Genomic DNA, 21750 nt, shown 5'->3' with positions numbered 1-21750 from the left:
ACGAACCCGTGTCCCCTGCATCGGCAGGCGGACTCTCAACCACTGCGCCACCAGGGAAGCTCCAAGTGGCTCCTATTTTTAATAAAAAGTTTGGTATTTTCCCACTTCAGAGACACTGAAAATGATAAAAATGAGATGAATGAATGAAAAGAAAGCGTCCGCACAGCATTCCACCGCAGGGGCCGAGGGCGCCGCGGCACGTCGTCCCGACGTAACTGGGGCCTTTGTGAGCATCAGCTTGACGCACTTGAGCATCCCTGGGCCCTGGGACACGTCTGGCCTGGCCCCTCGTTTCCCAGCTGCCCCCTGCCCTGTGCCTCTGTGATTTAGGATTTTTGTTGGCGGAGGCCAAGTAGACTTGCGTTCATGAGCTTGGTCCTGCCTGGCTCTGCCCTTCCGCTGCATCCTCTCCATCTCCAGCTGCCTCAGTGCCTCAGACCTCAGGGAAGCGGGGGGAAGTAGAAAAACCTGCCCCAAATCCCTTTGTCACTTCATAACAGGCTGACAGTGACGCTCCTCGTGGAGTTGGCCGCAGACAGGAAGCAGGCAGCGAGGACAGGGCTACAGGCGGGGTGCAGAGCACAGGACACCAGGAATCCTCTGAAACAGCTCAGTGCCTAGGTTGTTATATTTTAAACAATTTTATTAAGGAAATGCATGCATAAAGACAACTATTAACTAGAGTTTATAACCCAAACCCACAGTCTCCTGTCCCCCGTCCCTACACCAGGGCTTAGGATCTGACCTGGGAACACATTCTGCTGTTTGGGAAATACTTGTGTTTTATTTCTTTGATAAGTTCTTATCTTTTTAAATTAATAAATGTCTGTTTAAAATAAAATCTCAAAAACAGAAATATACAAAAAGATCACCCATTTTGGACCCTATACTGTTAATTGTTAACATCTTTTCTCCTAACTTTGCTGAAGTTAGGAGCCTTGAGTCCTGGTGCTGGGCTGCCCTCTAGAGGTCAGGCTGGGGCACTGCAGCCTCTCAGCGGGCGTTCTCGGCCTCCGAGTAGTGAGTGTATGAGGCTGAGAAGCCAGCTGAGAGTCGTACCTTTTCCAGGTATTTATGTTTGTCCCCTGCAAAGCTCGAGGCAGAAGTTCTTCCAAAACACTCAATGAAGAATATTGGAACTCGTGTAACTAGCTTTTTTGGTTTGTTTTGGCTGATATACCACAGCTCTTCCAAATCATTTATATGATAAAACTCTCACAGATTCTGCCTCCTTTTAAAAAATTGAAGCCTGAGTCCCCTGCATGGTGATGGCCTGCGAGGGCTTCTTCGCGAAGCCGTCCCAGAAGCAGGAGGGGCTGCGTCCGCCTGATGCGTCGTGGACCTGTTCTCTTTGCCTGAAGCTTCTTTTTGGTAAAATAATAAAGAAACCTGTATTTCAGCACATCTTTCCGTTTTTTCACAGTAACAGTAGCAAGAAAGTTTCTCTTCCTCAATCTGTAGCTAAAGCAAAATACAAAATGCACAGCTTTAAGAAAAAAACAGAACAAGGGAGCTGGCCGACCCACGTGGGCCCTGGTGCCTCAGGAGTACCGGCCTCCCCGGGACAGGGCAGGACAGGACAGGGCAGAGCAGGACAGGACAGGACAGGGCAGAACAGGACAGGACAGGAGAGGACAGGACAGGTCAGGACAGGACAGGACAGGACAAAGCAGGACAGGACAGGAGAGGACAGGACAGGAGAAGGCAGGACAGGTCAGGACAGGACAGGACAGGACGAGCAGGGCTGCCCATGGGTTACCTCGGCTCAGGGATGCCCTGCAGACACCGGCCCAGGGTCGTCCCTCCTGTCCAGGCCTCACTCACATGATGCCCGGCCTTCCCGTGGTCTCCTGTTCCCGCAGTGCCTGGTGACCTGAGACCCAGACCCTCCAGGTAACTGGCCACGCTCAAACCATCGCCCCAACCCAGGGCCTCCCCGACCCCTGGCTGACACCCTGCACCCAGGAGCGCCAACCCAACTTGTTCCCTCCAAAGGACTCCCCGACGGCTTAGTGATAAAACCTGTGGCCTGAAACCATGTGAAAGTGGCTGAGTCACTGGCAGAGAAATCCAGAGAATGTTCTGGAAAGCCTGTGCACGTTTGTGCGTGTGCTTACCTTGTGTATTTAATGTGTCGTGAGTTACAGCCACGCAGCCCTGGTCCACGTTGCGAGGCGCCTCCTTGTGCCCCTGTCCCCAGGGGCCCACTGAGGCTGAACAGCCACTGGTTTCTGGTTTTACCCACCATGGGCCTTGTTTCACCCTTTAAAGATTTTTTTTTAAAAAGTTTAATTTTAAAATTCATATAACATAAGATTTATTGTCTTAATAACTTTTTGGTCCAGTTCAGTGATATTAAGCGCATTCACACTGTTGCACAGCCATCTGTCTCCATCACTCTTGTCATCGTCATCTTGCAAACTGAGACTCTGTCCCCATTAGACAGCAGCCTACTCCAGCCCCTGGCAGCCCCCACTCTCTCTCTGTGAAGTTGGTTATTCTAGGGACCTCGTACAAGTGGAATCGTACAGTACTTGTCCTTTTGTGGCTGGCTGTTTCACTGAGCATAATGTCCTCAAGGTTCATCCATGGTGTTGTAACCGGAAGTGGGGTCCGGCCACTCGCCACTCAAAAGCCAATAAAGAGGCCAGGCTGGTGGAAAGGAAGGTTTGCTTTATTTTGCAGGCCAGCAGCCGGGGTGGGGGCGGAGGGAGACGGACGCCTGTCCAAAGGCCGACTCCCCCCGCTGACAACCAGGGGGCAGGAGCTTTTCCAGACAGCTTTTATTCCACCGGCAGAAACAGCACAGGCAGCTCTGACAGTTACCACGAAATTGGTCATCGGTGATCTGACCGACGTCATCTTGATTGTTTTAGGTACAGTTAACCTTCAGTTCCACATTCGGTTTGCTTCCATCTCTTTGAGGCCAGTTCTCGGAATTGTGGCAGCTTCTGTCATGGCTACAGTCTGGTCATCATGGAGTTAACTTCTTTCACCCGGTGAGGGTTTCAGTATCTGCAAGACAGCTCACAGGATACGGCTCAGAGTATTATCTCTATCCCTTAAGGGGGAACTAAAGGTCCTTGACTATGCTTAATGACTAAACTATTATTTTTTGGTCTCCTTTGACTGTTTTCCTTTGTTTCTGCATTTTCTCACTTCTCTGATTAAACTTATTCTTTGGCTAAAGTTTTTCCACAGACAAAAGGCAGGCTGAGGACATAGCGTCCTGCTGCGTTTCAGTGTAGCCTGTGTCAGGGTTTCCTTCCCTCTTAAGGCTGAATAACGTTCCATTGTGTGGTTGTGTATCCATTCATCCGTCTGTGGACGTTGGATTGTTCCCCTCTTTTGGCTACTGAGCAATGCTGGTATGGACACGGGGGTACAAATATGTGTTTGAGTCCCAGCTTTTAGCTTTTGGGGGTATACACCCAAAAGTGGAGTCACCAGTTCACGATAGGCCTATTTTTAACTTGTTGAGAAACCACCCAACATCTGCCCCCCTGGCTGCAGCTTTTGCATTCCAGCCGGCAGTGCACAGGGTTGTTTCTCCACATCCCCGCGAGCGCTTGGTTTCTTCTCTCTTCTGTTCCCCGTCACCATCCTAATGGGCGTCCCGTGGTTTTGATTTGCATTTCCCTGCTGATGAGTAACGTAGACCTCTGTTTGATTTTGAATTGTTTCCGAATACTCACGGCTCACTCTGCACTGCTTTCCAGAAAAGAGATGAAGTTGCTGGAGCGGTCGGGCTCCCTGAAAGGCTCGCTGGGCGCCGAGGAGCAGCTGTCACTCATCAGCAGTTGTTCCGACATCCGGGAGGCGGTAGAGGGCGCCCTGCACGTCCAGGTGAGTGGGGACACCTGCCCGCCGGGGCTGGAACAGCTAGCCTTCCAGCTCCTTGGGTCAAAGTCAGTCGAAGGCGTGGACATCGTGTACCTGCAGGTCAGGATGCCGTTCACGTGACAGGAAACACTGTCTTTAACCGTCTGGTACATGGGCTCCCGTCAAACCCCTGGGATAGTGTTATCTTTCAGGGGTGTTAGAATGTTGAGCAAAAATACATTTTCTGGACAGCTGACACTGTTATTTTGTTCTTCTTCTAATTGAATGAGAGATTATGTTCATGTTCTCATATGCAATTGTGTAAAAGCTGAAAGAAATCACCCAAAAGAAACCCTTTCGTTTCTTGTGGCATTTGCATTTAGTTTTTCCAACAACGTCACTCAGCAAAAGCAGGTGCTCTGGGGGCCCTGTTCCCACCGCCGAGGATGCTCCAGGCCGAGCGGGAGGTGCCCTCACAGGGTCCAGCCCACCTGGGCCCACAAGCAGCTTCTGCCCCACTGAGACCCCGGTGTCACCCCGGCTTCTGAAATGTGACACTTACTGCCCAGGGTTGACGCGGGCTTCGCTCCGGAGCCCCTCACTGTCTGTCCAGTCAGTGCTGATGTTTCGTCTGCTCTGTGACGATGGTTGAGCTGAGAATGTGGGAGCAAACCCGGGGCCCGAGCGTGTTTCCTGGTCCGGAGGCCGAGGGCCTGACGCTCCTCCAGTTCACACAGCAAAGCTCCCCATCTCCTCCTGGTCTTTCCACCCGGATCTCGTGACACCGAGGGCTCTGAGGGGCCCCGGCGTTACTGCTTAGCCTTCCTGACGTGGCCCTGAGCGCCCAGGGATCCTCCCAGCACGGTCCCCGCAGAGGAGGGTCTTCACGTGGTTAGCTCGTTTTTAAGGGAAGTGTCTTCTCTTCTGCGACCCTGCTGGAGGAGGGGGATGTAGGTCGTGCAGCTCGTGGTGCCAGAAGAGACCCCCTGCAGGGGCGAGGGGACAGGGGACCGAGGGCTCCAGAGCAGACCTCGAGCCACCCGCCCTGTACTGAGCAGCTGTGAGGGCCTTTCTCCGGCTTCCTGACCCGACCCCTCGTCCTGGTCCGGCGAGGGTGGGACACCCATGCCTGGGTCGTCGTGGTCACATCAAGTGACCCTAATGCAAGGCCAGGCTCCGTTGCCTCCAATGAGAACATCAATAAATTCCTTTTTGGGGTCAATTTGATATATAATATTTCCGCGATGGAAATGAAAGTTTATAATGACACGTATGATGACCTGACATGTGAACATGTGACCACAGAACACTTGTTCAGACTCTTAACGGTGTCTGACTTGGCGTCTGTCTTCACTAAGTGACTTGAGCCGCTTTTCTTTTTTTTTAAATTAATTAATTTATTTTTGGCTGCATTGGGTCTTGGTTGCTACTCGTGGGCTTTTCTCTAGTTGCGGTGAGCAGGGGCTACTCTTCGTTGTGGTGGGTGGGCTTCTCATTGCAGTGGCTTCTCTTGTTGCAGAGCATGGGCTCTAGGTGTGTGGGCTTCCATAGTTGTGGCTCGTGGGCTCCGTAGTTGTGGCTCGCGGGCTCTAGAGCGCAGGCTCAGTAGTTGTGGTGCACAGGCTTAGTTGCTCCGCGGAATGTGGGATCTTCCCGGACCAGGGATCGAACCCGTGTCCCCTGCATTGGCAGGCGGATTCTTAACCACTGCGCCACCAGGGAAACCCGCAACTAATGCATCTTAATTTCACCTTATGTTTTCCAAACAAATGAGAAAATAAATCCGCCCCGATCAAAACCTGCCTGATGTGATACCATGTGTTTGTTAAGTTATATTAGGTTTCTAAACATTTATTTTAAAGAATAAAGAAAGTTTGGGAGAATCCTACTCGGGTCCATTATTCCAAAAATGTTTTAGTACTTTCCTGTATTTGTATTTCTTTCCATTTCTTCTGTTTATTTTCTCTCTTTCTCTAACATACTTAACATTATACTGTAAATAGAATTTTGCCTCACGGTTTTTCTTTAGGACTTTACAACCTTTCTTGCCTTCCTGTCTCTATCAGATAGAAGTATAATTTTTGGACTTAAAAAAAAAAACTGTTATGTTTATCATGTGATATCTAACCTGAGAGAACCTTCCATCTAAAAATGACCTCGGGGCTTCCCTGGTGGCGCAGTGGTTAAGAGTCTGCCTGCCGATGCAGGGGACACGGGTTCGTGCCCCGGTCCGCGAGGATCCCACATGCCGCAGAGTGGCTGGGCCCGTGAGCCATGGCCGCTGAGCCTGCGCGTCCGGAGCCTGTGCTCCGCAACGGGAGAGGCCACAGCAGTGAGAGGCCCGCGTACCGCAAATAAATAAATAAATAAATAAAAATGACCTTGAAGCTGAAGGGCCAAGGCCACGGCTGCATCCGCCCCCGCCAGCCTCGCGGCAGCTCCCCGTCCTGGTGCCCGGAGGCTTCCTGCCAGCCCAGCCCTTCTTAGCAATTCCTTATGGTTCCCTTTTTCCCAATTATAAAAGGAAAAATTCTCATTGTAGAGAAATTAATCCAGGCTACTTGGAGGCTTTTCTTTAATAAAAAGAGAATGATCATTACTTCAGTGAATTGTCCAGAGTCAGGAGGCAGAGCGCGTGAATTAATACAAACAATGCTTCCACCACAAACCATCCAGTTGTGGGATTTACTGAGTCCCGAGGGTCACAGCCCCAGAAATGTGAGCGTAGTTCTTTGTGGTCAGTTTGTCTTCTACCCAAACCCCAGCGGGCGGGAGCCTGGGTCAGAAGGTTTCCTAACACTCTGCTGAAATGTGGGAGCGTGCAAGAATGGAACCTGAATTTCTAGAACTTAGTGCAATTTTGAAATCAAATCTTGCCTGGCAAGAGAATCTACCGTGCTGGAAAAATAAGTTTATTCTGAAAAGCCCGTCTAATGCATTGGCTGTTACAGAGCATTAAGGCTCACTAGCTGTGGTACAGAGGCTTCATCTTACCTCTGGAATTTCAGACCTGAGATCAAGGTAGCTGGTAGGAGCCCTGGGAATGGTCATGGAATTAAGTATGAGCTTTAAGTGGACTTACCTTACACAAGCAGGGCAGCAGCCGAGATCTAGAAGTAAAAATGATATTTATCCATGTGGATGTGAGAATTTGCATCTGAACCTTACCTGTAAAATTTAGAAAATGCTAGTCTTTTTTTTTTGGCTGTGTTTGGTCTTCGTTGCTGCGCGCGTGTCCCCTGCATTGGCAGGCGGATTCTTTCTTTTCTTTTTTTTTTAAAGAAGATGTTGGGGGTAGGAGTTTTTATTAATTAATTTATTTATTTTTTCTGTGTTGGGTCTTCGTTTCTGTGCGAGGGCTTTCTCTAGTTGTGGCAAGTGGGGCCAGTCTTCATCGCGGTGCACGGGCCCCTCACTATTGTGGGCTCTCTTGTTGTGTAGCACAGGTTCCAGACGCGCAGGCTCAGCAGTTGCGGCTCACGGGCCCAGCCGCTCCGCGGCATGTGGGATCCTCCCAGACCAGGGCTCGAACCCATGTCCCCCGCATTAGCAGGCAGATTCTCAACCACTGCGCCACCAGGGAAGCCCGGCAGGCGGATTCTTGACCACTGTGCCACCAGGGAAGTCCATGCTAGTCATTTTGGTAAGGACTTGGAGACTGTCAGTAATTACAGGAAGCAGTGTTCACGATAAATACTACAGTTTAAATGTGTACATTTTCTTAAAGAATGCAAGCTTGCTGGACTTTTGGTCTTGGTCCACTGAGGCTCAGAATGATCCTCCTTTTGGTGGGTTGTGGTCGGAGTGGGAGGGTTGTGTTCAAGTGTGGCGGGAGCACATGGGGCGACCAGCACTGAGAGTGCACATTGAAACTCGAATTTCATTTTTCCTGTTCGTGTGTGTGTGTTTTAATTTGTAAAATCAGGCTATAATTTACATACAGTAAACTCTGGCAGTTTTAGTGTCCAGTCCTGTGTGTTCTGAGAAATGCGTGAAGTCAGGTCACCCCACCCCCAGCTTTAGAGCATGCCCGTCACCCCACAGAGTCCCCTCCTTCCCCTTTGCCATCAGCCTCCCCTCCCCATCCCAGGCCTGCAGCCACTGCTCTGGTTCTGTCCCTAGAGTTTTGCCTGTTCCATAATGTGGTATAAGGTGGAATCACCAGGGCTTGCACATGCTTTGTTAGATTCATACATAAATAGGTCATGAATTAGGTGCTCTTGTGAAAGGTACCTTCAGAAATTTTCAACTCCTAATTGCTCGCTGCTAGCGGATAGTAATATAGTTACAGTTAAAAGTGTGTTGTTTCATTTATTTAAATTTGGGAGGATTTTCCATATATCTTTGTTATTGATTTCTAGTTTAAGTCCATTGTAGTCCCAAAACGTACTTTATGTCATTTCAATTCTTTGAATTTGTTGAGGCGTATTTTATAACCCAGGATATAGTTTATCTTGGTGAATATTCCATGTGCAGTTGAGAAAAATGTGTATTCTGCTGTTGTTGAGAGGAGTGAACGTAAATATCAACTAGGTCATGTTGGTTGATAGTGTTATTCGGGTCTTTTTTTTTTGGCTGCGTTGGGTCTTCATTGCTGCGCGCGGGCTTTCTCTAGTTGTGGCGAGTGGGGGCTACTCTTTGTTGGGGTGCGCGGGCTTCTCATTGCGGTGGCTTCTCTTGTTGCAGAGCATGGGCTGTAGGCACGAGGGCTTCAGTAGTTGTGGCACGTGGGCTCAGTAGTTGTGGCTCACAGGCTCTAGAGTGCAGGCTCAGTAGTTGTGGCACACGGGCTTAGTTGCTCCGAGGCATATGGGATCTTCCCGGACCAGGGCTCGAACCTGTGTCCCCTGCACTGGCAGGCGGACAGGTGTGAGCTGTGCTCTGTCTGTACCTCCTGGTGGCCTAGGCCCTCCCGCCAGCTCACACTCAGCAATTTGTTGGGCTTTGGGTTGACTTATCACCTGCTTTAGTAGCGCCTGCAGTTTTCCTCTGAGCTCTGCCCCAGGGGACAAAGCCTCCAGTCTCTCCTTGGAGAGGCCCGTCTTTCCTTGGATTTCAGGTTATTGGGTTGTTCTGTGATCTCAGCTAGGTCCAAGAAAAGTTACGATTTTGTAATTTATCTGGCTTTTCCTTGTTTTTAGGGTGTGAGTGAAGTTCTCCACTGCTTTCACGTCCCCATAGGGTCTTTATTATCCTTAGTTTTATAAACTGGAATATAATGTTTATATTTAAAATAGGAATAACATTTCTTCAAACATTTTTTGTTGTCCTAAAAATTTCAGAAGTGGTTCACACTTGTTGGAGAAAAAAAAAGAAGCATAAAGTTGTATATGAGGGGGACTTACCTGGTGGCGTAGTGATTAAGAATCCACCTGCCAATGCGGGGGACACGGGTTCGAGCCCTGGTCCGGGAAGATCCCACATGCCGTGGAGCAACTAAGCCCGTGCACCACAGCTACTGAGCCTGTGCTCTAGAGCCTGCGAGTCACAACTACTGAAGCCCGGGTGCCTAGAGCCTGTGCTCCGCAATAAGAGAAGCCACCGCAATGAGAAGCCCGTGCACCACAACGCAGCCAAGAATAAATAAATAAATAAATGTATTTTTTAAAAAGTTGTTCGCCTCCCAACCCCTGAGGGTGAGTATTGTGAAGAGTTTGGAGTTTATTTATCCAGAGTTCTACAACTCTTGTAATCATATATTACAGACTTAACATTTTCATAATAGGAATCCTATTATGATATGATGTTTTACGACTTGATTTTTGTACTTAATAATACATTATGATTGTTTTTTTCCATGTCCTTGTATACTGATCTACCTAGTCGTGTATTTTCTATAGGTTAGGAAATCATTCATTTGTACACTGTTCAATTATTAGCTAAATAACGTGTTTTCACAGTTGAACATTAATGTTTAGAAATAAAACAGTTTAACACATTGAAATAATCTTTATAGTTTGAAGATTAAGAATACAAAGTAAGGCACTGTACATGGTATTGTCTTGGCCCCTGAAAGTTTGTGTGCTAATAAGGTTTAATATACGGGTCGGCAAATTTTTAAAAAATAAAAGGCCAGCGAGTAAATGTTTTAGGCCTTGAGGCTGAGGACAGCCTCTTGCATATTTTACAGTCCTTCAAAAATGTAAAAGCCATCCTTGGCTGTGGGCCATGGACTGAGTTGGCCTGGCTCATAGTCTGCTGACCCTGCTCCAATATGTTGGAGACGTTTTCTTTCCCCAATATTGAGGACTGGCTTCGGATAGGGAAAGACTTTCACCAGTCAGCCTGGCTAGAGGCTCTGAGGGCCTTTCTGCCCTTTTCTGGAGATCTTATCTCTCTGTAATTCCCGTTAGCAGTTTGCCTCGGCCTCTCTTGCTCCCCCTGGTGTCCATGTGCGGCACTGCAGGGTCTCTGGCGCCTCAATGAGCTGTTCCCGAGTCCCCTTTGTTCTCAGCGGCCCCCAGGCATCCAAGGTGTACCATCCCCGTCAGCGCTGAGAGTCAGGTAGACTGAAACCAGCCCCTCGCAGCCCACGAAAGCAGCCATGTGGGTGTGCAGCATCCTCCCGAGGAGAAGCTGTGGGTTGGGCCTTTCCTTCTGGTCCTGAGCGTGACGGCTTAGGGGAGGGGTCTCGTAGATGACACCCACTTCCACGCACTTGTTCTTGGCTTTGCGCCCGCCTGGTCCTGCGACTTCCTAAGTGGCTTCTGGAGTTCTCACAAAGGCTTTCTGGGCTGAGGTTGTTGCTACGATTTTGTCTCCGGGGCTTCCTATCCCACCGTCTTGATGATGTCACTGTAAGAGTTGCACGACAGAAGAGACAGATCTGGGCATCAGGGATGCCATGACACGCCATGGCCCGAGATGAGCTCGTCTGTACACGTCTGTCTTGTGCGCTTTCTCTGCGAGGCCCCTGCGTAGGTGGGATTCGGTCGATCGAAATCAAATGCCGTTTAGAAAACGGCGATCTTACTGCTGCTTGCAGTATTTTACTTTGACAAAGGAAACTTGGTTGATGATCGCCGTGTATCATTCTTCTGTGTTTTGAGTTACATTTCTAAGGGCAGGTTCATTAATGGAACCACGAGGCGTAGGCCCCTTTCTGGCCCTTGGTGGCTTGTTGCTGGCCTTGTGAATTCCCGGCTATTAAGAGCGGCTCATTAAGACAGTGGATTTCAGGCTCACCAGTATTGGGTACATTGATCTTTAAGATGCTTATTAAATTGATTAATGAAAACAGGCATTTCATTATCCACATTTGTAACAACAAACGTGTCATTGTCCCAACGTTGACATTTTTAATTTGGTTCCAAAATTACTGTGAAACTAAATGAGTGACCCTACTTCCCCCTAAACTTAAAAAAATAGAAGCTCAGATCTTCGTGCCCCGGTCCGGGAGGATCCCACGTGCCGCGGAGCGGCTGGGCCCGTGAGCCATGGCCGCTGGGCCTGCACGTCCGGAGCCTGTGCTCCACAACGGGAGAGGCCACAGCAGTGAGAGGCACGCGTACCACGAAAAAAAAAAGCACTGCAGGACTCTTTTGGAAAGATGGGGTGACGACATTATAACAAAAACTGTACATAATAGATATCTAGATAGAAATCTAGATATCTATATGTATCTAAACCTTTCTTTATATAGACAGAAACTTAATTATCCCTTATGCCTTAGAAGTTGTAGGTTGCTAAATTAATACTCAAAGTCAAAATCAGCATGTGTCTAATATAAACATATTTATTTTATGAAATCTGTTAGGTGGAGTATGTAGATACCAACTAAGGAAATAATTTTCAATCTTATTGCTCAGTTAAAAACATGGTAAGTCCATTTGAAAGTGGCCATGGCATGCATATTTAATGCTTGGGAAATAGTAAATACTTTTGCAATTGTAATATTAGCCTCCAGTTATTTTCCCCAAAGTGTTTTCCCTTTTTGCTCTTGGTGGTGGGTGGTCATTGTTGACCGAGAACCTTAGGTACCATACAGCACGTCATGGGGTCCTACCTTTCTCAGAGGTGTATTGTAAGGCATATGAGGGAATCTGGGAATTTAATATTACAAAACACCCAGGAACACCTGGGGCATAACTCCGTGCTGGTGAAAGTCCGGGGGCCCAGCATCCTGCCGCAGGAGCCTTGGGGGCCCTGGGCTGGCGTTTGTTTCCCCCCAGCTCTCGGGCCCCTGCTGTTCCTGGTGCCACAGGCATCCAGGGCTCAGAGCTGCTTACTCGGAGCCACCGCGGTGTTCATTTTCATCTGAAAGTCAATATTCAAAGGCTTGTTGCCCGGCGTATCTGTTTGAACAACTGGGGAAATGGTCAGAAGGTTTCTTTCAAGTTGGTGGCTGTCACCTTTTAGGAGCTGGGTTGTGCTGTGTCAGACCCGGCCGCCCAGGGCAGAGCGGCCTGCCTGTCACTCAGGAGCCTAGTCGCCAGCACGCACCAGCCGCACCTTTGTGCGAGGGACCGAGCTCCTGTCGTCCTGGCCGAGCTTCCCCTGGCCCACGGTGTGTGTTGCGATCGGGTGGGGAGCCTGCGAGGGGTGGTGACTCAGCCAGGCCAAGGCGGAGGCCTTCCTGAAGGAGGTGCTTTCACGCTTGGAACACTTTACGGCATCCCTTCCTGCTATTAATCCGTGTGTTACGGGGAGTGTCGGGGCTTTCCTGCGTTGCTTCAGCTGAGCCACTGCCTCTCATCACATGAGCTGCTGGTGGTGTGAGGGCTTGTCCCCTCCGGGGGAGGCCCCCGCACTGAGCGGCCCCCATGTGCCAGTGTGGCTCTGGGGCCGGACCCGTGGCTGAGGAGGGGCTGGGGTTTTGGCTGGGAGGGCTTGGGGGGAGGGGGAGTTTCCCGTGTCCCCTGTGGGCACAGCTGGTCTCAGCAGCCGGGGCCCCCCTGCACCTGAGGGGCAGGAGGCTGTGTTTATTCCAAGTCGTCCTCCTGTCCTCTTGTTCTTTCCTAAACTGACCCTTGGAATACTTGGTTTGGCTGTGGGAAAGTGTTACTAGTGACAGTCATTTATATGGGTGGAATTCCATGCAATAATTATGCATAAAGCCAGTTGGTTATGGAAAAAGTGCAGGAAAGTATGAAACACATATTATCACTGCCTTACGACCCTGACTCTTTTCTGCCCTTAAATGGAGCGATTCTCAGCAGCTGTGGCTGAGGTCCAACTGCTGCTCTTTGTAGAATGCAGGGCCACATACCCACCACGCTTTTTCGTTTGTACCCTGATATATATATATTTTTTAAACAAATTTTATTTATTTATTTATCTATCTTTGGCTGTGTTGGGTCTTTGTTGCTGCGCGCGGGCTTTCTCTAGTTGCAGCGAGCGGGGGCTACTCTTCGTTGCGGTGCACGGGCTTCTCATTGCGGTGGCTTCTCTTGCTGCGGAGCACAGGCTCTAGGCACGTGGGCTTCAGTAGTTGTGGCACACTGGCTCAGTAGTTGTGGCTTGTGGGCTCAGTAGTTGTGGCGCACGGGCTTAGTTGCTCCGCGGCATGTGGGATCTTCCCGGACCAGGGCTCGAACCTGTGTCCCCTGCCTTGGCAGGCAGATTCTTAACCACTGTGCCACCAGGGAAGCCCCTGTACCCCGATATTTTTATTAACTGTCTACAGTCTCCCTCACCTCTAAATAGGGAATCCCCTTCTTCAGAGATTAAGAGATGGAAACTGATGTCTTTTATGAAGAGCGTTGAGAGTACAACTGAATTACCCTGTGACTTAGGTCCAATTAACCAGATACGTTTTGGGTACTTTCCTGAGACGTTATTCCTGAAATGTTAGAATAGGTGAGAGTCATTGTTCTAAAAATGAGTTATCTTGAGTCCTGCCACCTCACAAATTACCTGTTTCTGTTTTTCGCTTTCTTTTGATCCTTACAGAATTTTGTGAAACTTTATATTGTGTTTCCCCACCCCCACCCGAACCGAGGGTCTCGTTCTACGTTCCATTCCTGCTTCTGGGATAGAGACTGTGTTACTGTCAGGTCGGCGGTGCGGGTGCTGGGCATTGGGCTTGGTCCCCTGGCTGTGTGGCCCCCATCCCGTGAGGTCACAAGAGCTGTCAGCACAGAGGCCCTGGGCGGTACCAACGGCTGAATCTGGCCACATACAGTTTAAAAGCAAAATGTTTTGAATGGCTCACTGATGTTTGAAAGCCAGGATACTTTCACACACAGCGTAGTTTTCTAGTGGCTCTTCAGAACCTGATCATCCGGCAACTGTGAGACTGTTCTTGTTGCACCCTGTGCTTCCTTGTAATTTATTTTTTATTAAAAAAAATTTTTTTTTTTTTTTTTTTTTTTTTGCGTTATGTGGGCCTCTCACTGTCGTGGCCTCTCTCGTTGCAGAGCACAGGCTCCGGACGTGCTGGCTCAGCGGCCATGGCTTATGGGCCTAGCCGCCCCGCGGCATGTGGGATCTTCCCGGACCGGGGCACGAACCCGTGTCCCCTGCATCGGCAGGCGGACTCTCAACCACTGCGCCACCAGGGAAGCCCAAAAAAAAAATTTTTTTTAATTTAATTTTTATTAAAAATTTTTTTTTTTTAAATTTTGGCTGTGCCGGGTCTTAGTCGCGGCGCAGGATCTTTGTTGCAGCACGTGAGATCTTTAGTTGTGGCACACGAGCTCTTAGTTGCGGCATGCACGTGGGATCTAGTTCCCTGGCCAGGGATCAAACCCAGGCCCTCTGCGTTGGGAGTGCGGAGTCTCACCTACTGGACCACCAGGGAGATCCCCCAGTGCTTCCTTAATCCTAGACCCCAGGTCATTTTCATGGTTTTGCACTGTTTTCCTTAGAATGGAGAGGAAAGTGAAGTATCTCTTATATCCGTGTCTCAGGAAAACAGAAACTAGATTGGAGACGAAGGATTTCCCACCACGTGGCTTAGCTCACGTGCTCCCTGTCTGAGCTGGGGGGGACCCCTGTGTGGTTCGCTCCCTCCCACCCCCCATCCCTGCAGGCCCAGGTCTCACCCCCAGATCCTGACATCCTGACCGTCCTGATGGCACGAAGAGGCACAGAGTGAGTCCAGAGACAGGTTCCAGCTTCCAGGCGCTCCTGCCCCTCCCCCTCCCTCCCCTCCCCTGCCTGACGCCCCTCTCCTGGACCCTCCTTTCCCCAGCGACCAAGACCCACGCTGCCTGCACCTGGGGACTGGGGACTGGGGAGCGTTCCAGTACCGTCAGCCCCTCCTCCGCGCCGGGGGCCGCCCAGCCATCCAGCCCGATCGTAAAGGAGGCACGTTTTTCTTACATTCATGTGAGTGGCTAGGGTGTGCGATTAAGCATTGACCTTCTGTCCTGTGTGGCAGGTGTACCATCAGACACACACACGTGTGCGCGCACACGCGCGCGCACACACACACACACACACACACACACACACGGCCTTTGACGCACATCACCTTATTTTCTCATCAGAAGTATTTACCAGTCTCTCCCTGTGCAGAGTCCTGAGTTCCGTTTCCCTGATCACTTGAGAGGTTGGATACTTGAGCTGCTCCCCCTTCCCTCTTCCTTGGTTTTCTGGTGAAGTAACTGTCATATTCTTTGCCCATTTAAACAAAATACTGTAACTTTTCTTTACTGATTTGTAGCAATTATTTAAAAACCTTAGGTACAAAATCCTTTATTTTAATATTTAATCAGTTTCCAGGCTGTGTTGCTTGGTTTATGCTGTCTATTTATGAACATACTTTTTTTTTTTTTTTTTTGCGGTACGCGGGCCTCTCACTGTTGTGGCCTCTCCCGTTGCAGAGCACAGGCTCCAGACGCGCAGGCTCAGCGGCCATGGCTCACGGGCCCAGCCGCTCCGCGGCACGTGGGATCTTCCCGGACCGGGGCACGAACTCGTGCCCCGTGCATCGGCAGGCGGACTCCCAACCACTGCACCACCAGGGAAGCCCCATTTTCTTCTTGAGTAAAACTAAGCACCGTGTGTCTTAACAAACTTCTGCTACAATGGCTGGAAAGTTGCAGAGCGTGAACCAATTTGTGCAGTGATCTGACTTTTCAGGGAAAATGCTGGGAAAAAACACAGGTGCCAATAAATGATTACCTCCTGGAGGCGGAGTTTTGTGAGGTTTGTCTTTTTCCTTGGTCATATTTTCTGAATTTTCAGCAATGAACATGTATTACTTGTGTGGTAATAAAACACACGGATTCTCTGGCAGGTTCATTGGGGGCACCTGAGGGTGCAGTGATCAAGACCCGGCCCTGGGAGACCGACAGACATGGGTTCAGGTCCCGCTTCTGTTTCTTCCTAGTTACACGAGCTTTGGCAAGTCCTCAGCTCTGCGCAAATCAGCTCTCACATTTCTAAAACATGTGTAATACATGAGGATGATTATTCTGAGAATGAAATGAAAAGGTATACAAAGTGCTTACCACGTACCAGGTATGGATTGAAATGCTCAGGAAATACCAGAGTTTCTTTTTATTTATTTAAAAATTAAAAAAATTTTTGGCTGCATTGGGTCTTCATTGCTGCGCGTGGGCTCTCTCTAGTTGTGGCGAGCAGGGGCTACTCTTCATTGCAGTGTGCGGGCTTCTCACTGTTGTGGCTTCTCTTGTCGCGGAGCACGGGCTCTAGGTGCGTGGGCTTCAGTAGTTGTGGCTCGCAGGGTCTAGAACGCAGGCTCAGTAGTTGTGGCGCACGGGCTTTGTTGCTCCGCGGCATGTGGGATCTTCCCGGACCAGGGCTCGAACCCGCGTCCCCTGCAATGGCAGGTGGATTCTTAACCACTGTGCCACCAAGTCCCTGAACACACTTTTTAAAGTGGCTCTTGAGAGATTTGCACTGTGAGTTTTGGTTGTAACTGTTGGCGGAATGGATGCTGTTGCTACTTTGTTAGCAGGTGTCCCTGGGCCCAGAACCGCCCAGCCCGTGTGGCTACTGCAGGCCCCGTGTGGCTGGAGCACTTGAAACAATGCTGGTCAAACTGACACAGGTGTAAAATCCACACTGGATTTCAAAGACTTGCTGAGGAAAAAAGAAAAGGATGTAGAATATCTCGATAATTTTTAGTGCCAATTATATGCTGAAATGACAATAGCTGGGTATATTCAGTTAAGTAAAATAGGTTGGTGAAACTAAGTGCACCGATTTCTTCTTGCTCTCTTAATGTGGCTACTGGGAAACAGAACTGCGTACATGACTCATGTCGTTTTTCCGTTGGGCGGCTGGTCTGGAGCATAAGCCTGCCTGGCCCTGAACTGGGTCACTTGTCTTGGTCCCTGCTGTTCCCCTGGGCAGGGCCTGCCCTTTTGGTTACTGTTTAGAGGGAAATAACCGCTCGTTTTACTTACCTTTGCACATCTGACCAAGCCTCTGCCTCGCACTGTGCTTCTGCTGGCGCGTTTGTTTCCAAACCTCGGGGAATATGTTTGAGTGAATTACCTGTGAACGTGCTGTATGACACTATATTGACGATGCTGTTGATTGTAAGACATCTTCCAACGTGAGAACCATTAAGGAAAAAAAATGCAAATTAGAAGATGACACAGCATTAGCTAACCCTTGACCTATGTGGTGCTTTGAGTTTCTTCCTCTAGTTTATTTGCAGATGAATGAATCAAAATATTCTGTAACTTTTTGAAAAGACCTTTAGCATTATTGACTCGGCGTCCAGGAAGTTGAAGAGTCCGGCTTCGGAGGGGGACTGCCTCACCCAGCTTCTCAGTGCCTCGGCCTCGCCCTCTGTAAAGTGAGGTGGTGGCGGAACCTACAGCTGCTCCGTTGTCATGAGACCTGCGTGAGCGTCTGTGAATTAAAGCAGCGCCTCTTGTGTCAGCACCTGAGCAGCGCCCGGCACGGAGCAAAGCCCGGCAAAGAGGGACCATCCTGCAGTCCTTGTGTGTGTGGGGGGGTGAATCCCCACTTACAGACCAGGGAACCAAACTCACCAAGGTGACACAGGTAGTGAGCGCCAGGTCAGGATTTATCTTCTCGTATCAGACTGAATTTCGGAGCTAGAAGCGAATGTAAGGTCTCCGGCTCAGTTTAGTGCCACAGGCTCTAGCGATGTGTCTCCCACCATGATCCAAGAATTGGATGCGTGTTGCATTTCATGTGAACTCGCTTCCGCATCAGCTGTCCTCACAGAGTTAGAGAGACCAGCTTAGGTGGGCAGGGAAACTGACGGCCTTCCAACAGGAACAGGTGGCACTCAGCCCCAGGAAGGGCACCTAGAGTGGCCCAGACCTTCTGATTTTTCACATTAACCAAGCAAGTGAGAAGTTGGAATTTTTATCTCTGATTTTTAAATCTTGGCTCAGATTTTCTTTTTTTTTTTTTTAACATCTTTATTGGAGTATAATTGCTTTACAATGGTATGTTAGTTTCAGCTTCACAACAAAATGAATCAGTTATATATATACATATGTTCCCGTATCTCTTCCCGCTTGCGTCTGGCTCAGATTTTCTTAATCACATTGCGGTTATGTGTGACCTCTGGTTACAATCTGGTCTAAATGTTAATTCTGACTGACGTTAACATTCCCTTCCAGAACCTTCATGAGTATTTTCTTCCTGATCACTTTTGTTTTACTTCCTTCAGAGACGTTTCTCTGGGGCTGGCGGATACGTATGTAACACAGTTGTTTCGACAGTGACTTAAGGAGTGTTAGACTTTTTTTTTTTTTAATATTTATTTATTTATTTATTTGGCTGTGCCGGGTCTTAGTTATGGCGTGCGGAATTCTTAGTTGCAGTGTATGGACTCCTAGCTGTGGGATGCACGTGGCATCTGGTTCCGTGACCAGAGATCGAACCCGGACCCCCTGCATTGGGAACGGGGAGTCTTAACCACTGGACCCCCAGGGAAGTCTCTGTGTTAGAGTTTTATATCCGGTCTTTATTACAAAAACACATTTTAGGTAGGAGGAGGTCTAGGAAAGACTTATCTCTCCTTAACGTAGATGTAAAAATCCTTAACAGAACTAATAAGAACCTGCTGTATATAAAAAAATAAATAAAATAAAATTCTAAAATTCAAAAAAAAAATCCTTAACAGAATGTTAGCAAATCAAATCTAAAAAAATACAAAGAGAATTATATATCATGACCAAGTGGGATTTATCCCAGGTATGCAAGGCTGGTTCAGTACTTGAAAATAAATTAATGTAATCCATTTCAGTGCACTGCTACCATTTTTGCTTTGGGTGTTCACTTATATTTTAGAGCAACTGAAAACAAAACATTGATTTTACCTTTGTTTACCCATTTCCAGTGTTCTTCATTTCTTTGTATAAATCCAGTTTTTTGTCTGGTTACTTTTTTCCTTCTGCCTGCAGACTTTCCTTTAAAATTTGTTCCTATTCATAGATTCACAGGTTGGCTGGGAATGAATTCCCTAAATTGTTGTTCTTCTCAGAAAAGTTCTTGTTTCTTCATTTCTGAACATATTTCTGAAATATTTTTACTGGCTATAGTAGCATTCTGAGTTAACGGGTTTTTTCTTTCAGCACTTAAAAATATCACCCCATGACTTTCCATCTTCTATGATCTCTCACAAAAAGTCTTGCAACTCTTTTTTTTTTTTTTTGCGGTACACGGGCCTCTCACTGTTGTGGCCTCTCCCGTTGCGGAGCACAGGCTCTGGACGCATAGGCTCAGCGGCCATGGCTCACGGGCCCAGCCGCTCCGCGGCACGTGGGATCCTCCCGGACCGGGGCACGAACCCGTGTCCCCTGCATGGGCAGGCGGACTCTCAACCACTGTGCCACCAGGGAAGGGAAGCCCCTCTTCCAACTCTTCATTTTGTTTCTGTATATTAAGTGACTTTTTCTCTGACTGCCTTCAGTATTTCTCTGTCTTCTATATTCAGCAATTTGAATATAATATACCTAGATGTGTGTGGATTCGGGGGTAAAGAGGGGTACTTACCCAGCATTGTGTTGTCTGAGCTTCTTGCCTATGTGATTTGGGACTTTCATTAGTTCTGGAATGTTCTTATGATTTCTTTGAATGTTTTCTTCTGCCCCATTCCCTGTCTGTAGAAACTTCGGGATTTCAGTTACACATATGTTAGATCATTTGATATTCTTCCTGCAGGTCTTGCATGTTTTATATGCGCTTCTCTGTCGTTTTGCTCTTTGTTTTTCACTTTGGATGATCTCCTTTGACTGATCTTTAAGTTCACTGATTCTTTCCCAGCTGTGTTGAGTCTACGGATAAGTCAGTCAGAGGCAACCTTCATCTTCCTTTGTTTTTCATTTTTAGCATATCTGATATTCTCTTCTAGTTTCTATTTCTCTGCTAACATTACCCGTGTGATATTGTCCACAATTTCCCTTTAGAGCCTTTAGTGTATTAATCATTTAAAATTCGACGTCAGATTATCCCACCATCTGAATCATATCTGAGTCTGATTCTAATGATCACTTTGTCTCCTGGGTGTGCACTTTTTTGTAGCCTCACAATTTTTTGTTTTGGAAAGTCAGACATCCTGAGTAGGACGGCAGATCTATGCCTGGGATTTGGCCTTTCCTCCTGTGAGGCTTTTGTGTTTTTTTTACATCTTTATTGGAGTATAATTGCTTTACAATGGTGTGTTCGTTTCTGCTTTATAACAAAGTGAATCAGTTATACATATACATATGTCACCATATCTCCTCCCTCTTGTGTCTCCCTCCCTCTCACCCGCCCTATCCCACCACTCCAGGCGGTCACAAAGCACCGAGCTGATCTCCCTGTGCTATGCGGCTGCTTCCCACTAGCTATCTACCTTACGTCTGGTAGTGTACATATGTCCATGCCTCTCTCTCGCTTTGTCACAGCTCACCCTTCCCCCTCCCCATATCCTCAAGTCCATTCTCTAGTAGGTCTGTGTCTTTATTTCTGTCTTACCCCAGGTTCTTCAAGACATTTATTTTCTTAAATTCCATATATATGTGTTAGCATACGGTATTTGTTTTTCTCTTTCTGACTTATTTCACTCTGTATGACAGACTCTAGGTCCATCCACCTCATTACAAACAGGCTTTTATTGTGAGGATTTGAGCTAATCTAGTTAGGAGTTGGGCAAGCGTTAAGGTTTTTAAATTGCTATAGTCACCCTTGGCGCTTACAGGTTTCAAATTCCTTTAGCAATACCTTGTGTTTAAGATGAGGACTGCTGGCCAGAGGGCTTTTCCCTCAATATCGTTAAGTCTTCCCTTTGCACTGCCCTGGGAGAGGATCTCTTTCCATGTTCCTGCCCTGTCCCTTCCCAGAAGTATTCTTCTGTTACTCGTTACTTAATCCTTGCTAGCCTGGGGAAGGGTCTTTCCTTGGGGCTCTGATAAGCCTTAGTTTCAGGCAGGCACTGTGTCCCTGGGGCTTGGGGATGGGAGGTGGGGTGGAGGGGAGAGATAAGGGGGGACCTAGCATGCATTCCTTTTCCTCCCCCAGGGATAAGGGTTTTTATTTCAGTTCCCTTCCCCCACCTACAGTGGGTTTTCAGTAATGGTAGGTTTTTTGTGCTTTTGTCTCCAGTCATTTCAGTGAATTAAGATGTATTTGTATCACATATTGAATGAGTCAGATGTTGAACCACAATTGTTCCCGATTATTCCCTTAGAGTTTTCTTGTTGACATTTGGACTTTGAGAACTTTATGTCTGAGACTGGTCCTAAGTATTGGAAAATTAGTGGGCCTCATTGTGTCCTTGCCGGGGTGTCTGTCTGCGCTGGGAGTAACATCGTCAATCTGCTGTCAGCACCAGAAGCTGTTATAACATGAACAGAAAAACTCAGCCACAGGTTACTCTTTTTGGCATATATATAGACTTACAAGAAATGATTGCTGAAAATTTAAACACTAGATTATAAAATGGTTTTGCCACAAGAGAAGGACTTTTTTTTAGTACTTAGCAAGCAATATTTTAATATTTTAAAATATTTAATATTTTAATATCACAGGAGTACCAAGGAATTT

The 21750-nt window shown here is 48.0% G+C and overlaps 1 protein-coding gene across 4 annotated transcripts in view; it reads left to right on the top strand.

Moving 5' to 3' along the window:
- The window catches only part of CRYL1 (crystallin lambda 1), a 73891-nt gene that overhangs the window by 17100 nt on the left and 35041 nt on the right, over window positions 1-21750 (top strand). For all 4 annotated transcript variants that reach the window (XM_073794925.1, XM_019936927.3, XM_019936930.3 and 1 more), the window contains one exon: window positions 3720-3846. In XM_073794925.1, coding sequence (XP_073651026.1) covers window positions 3720-3846 — 127 coding nt within the window. The remainder of the gene's footprint in view (window positions 1-3719; window positions 3847-21750) is intronic.

Source organism: Tursiops truncatus, chromosome 18, assembly GCF_011762595.2.
Source record: "Tursiops truncatus isolate mTurTru1 chromosome 18, mTurTru1.mat.Y, whole genome shotgun sequence".
Lineage (NCBI taxonomy): Eukaryota > Metazoa > Chordata > Mammalia > Artiodactyla > Delphinidae > Tursiops > Tursiops truncatus.
This window is presented reverse-complemented; position numbering and strand designations above follow the sequence as displayed.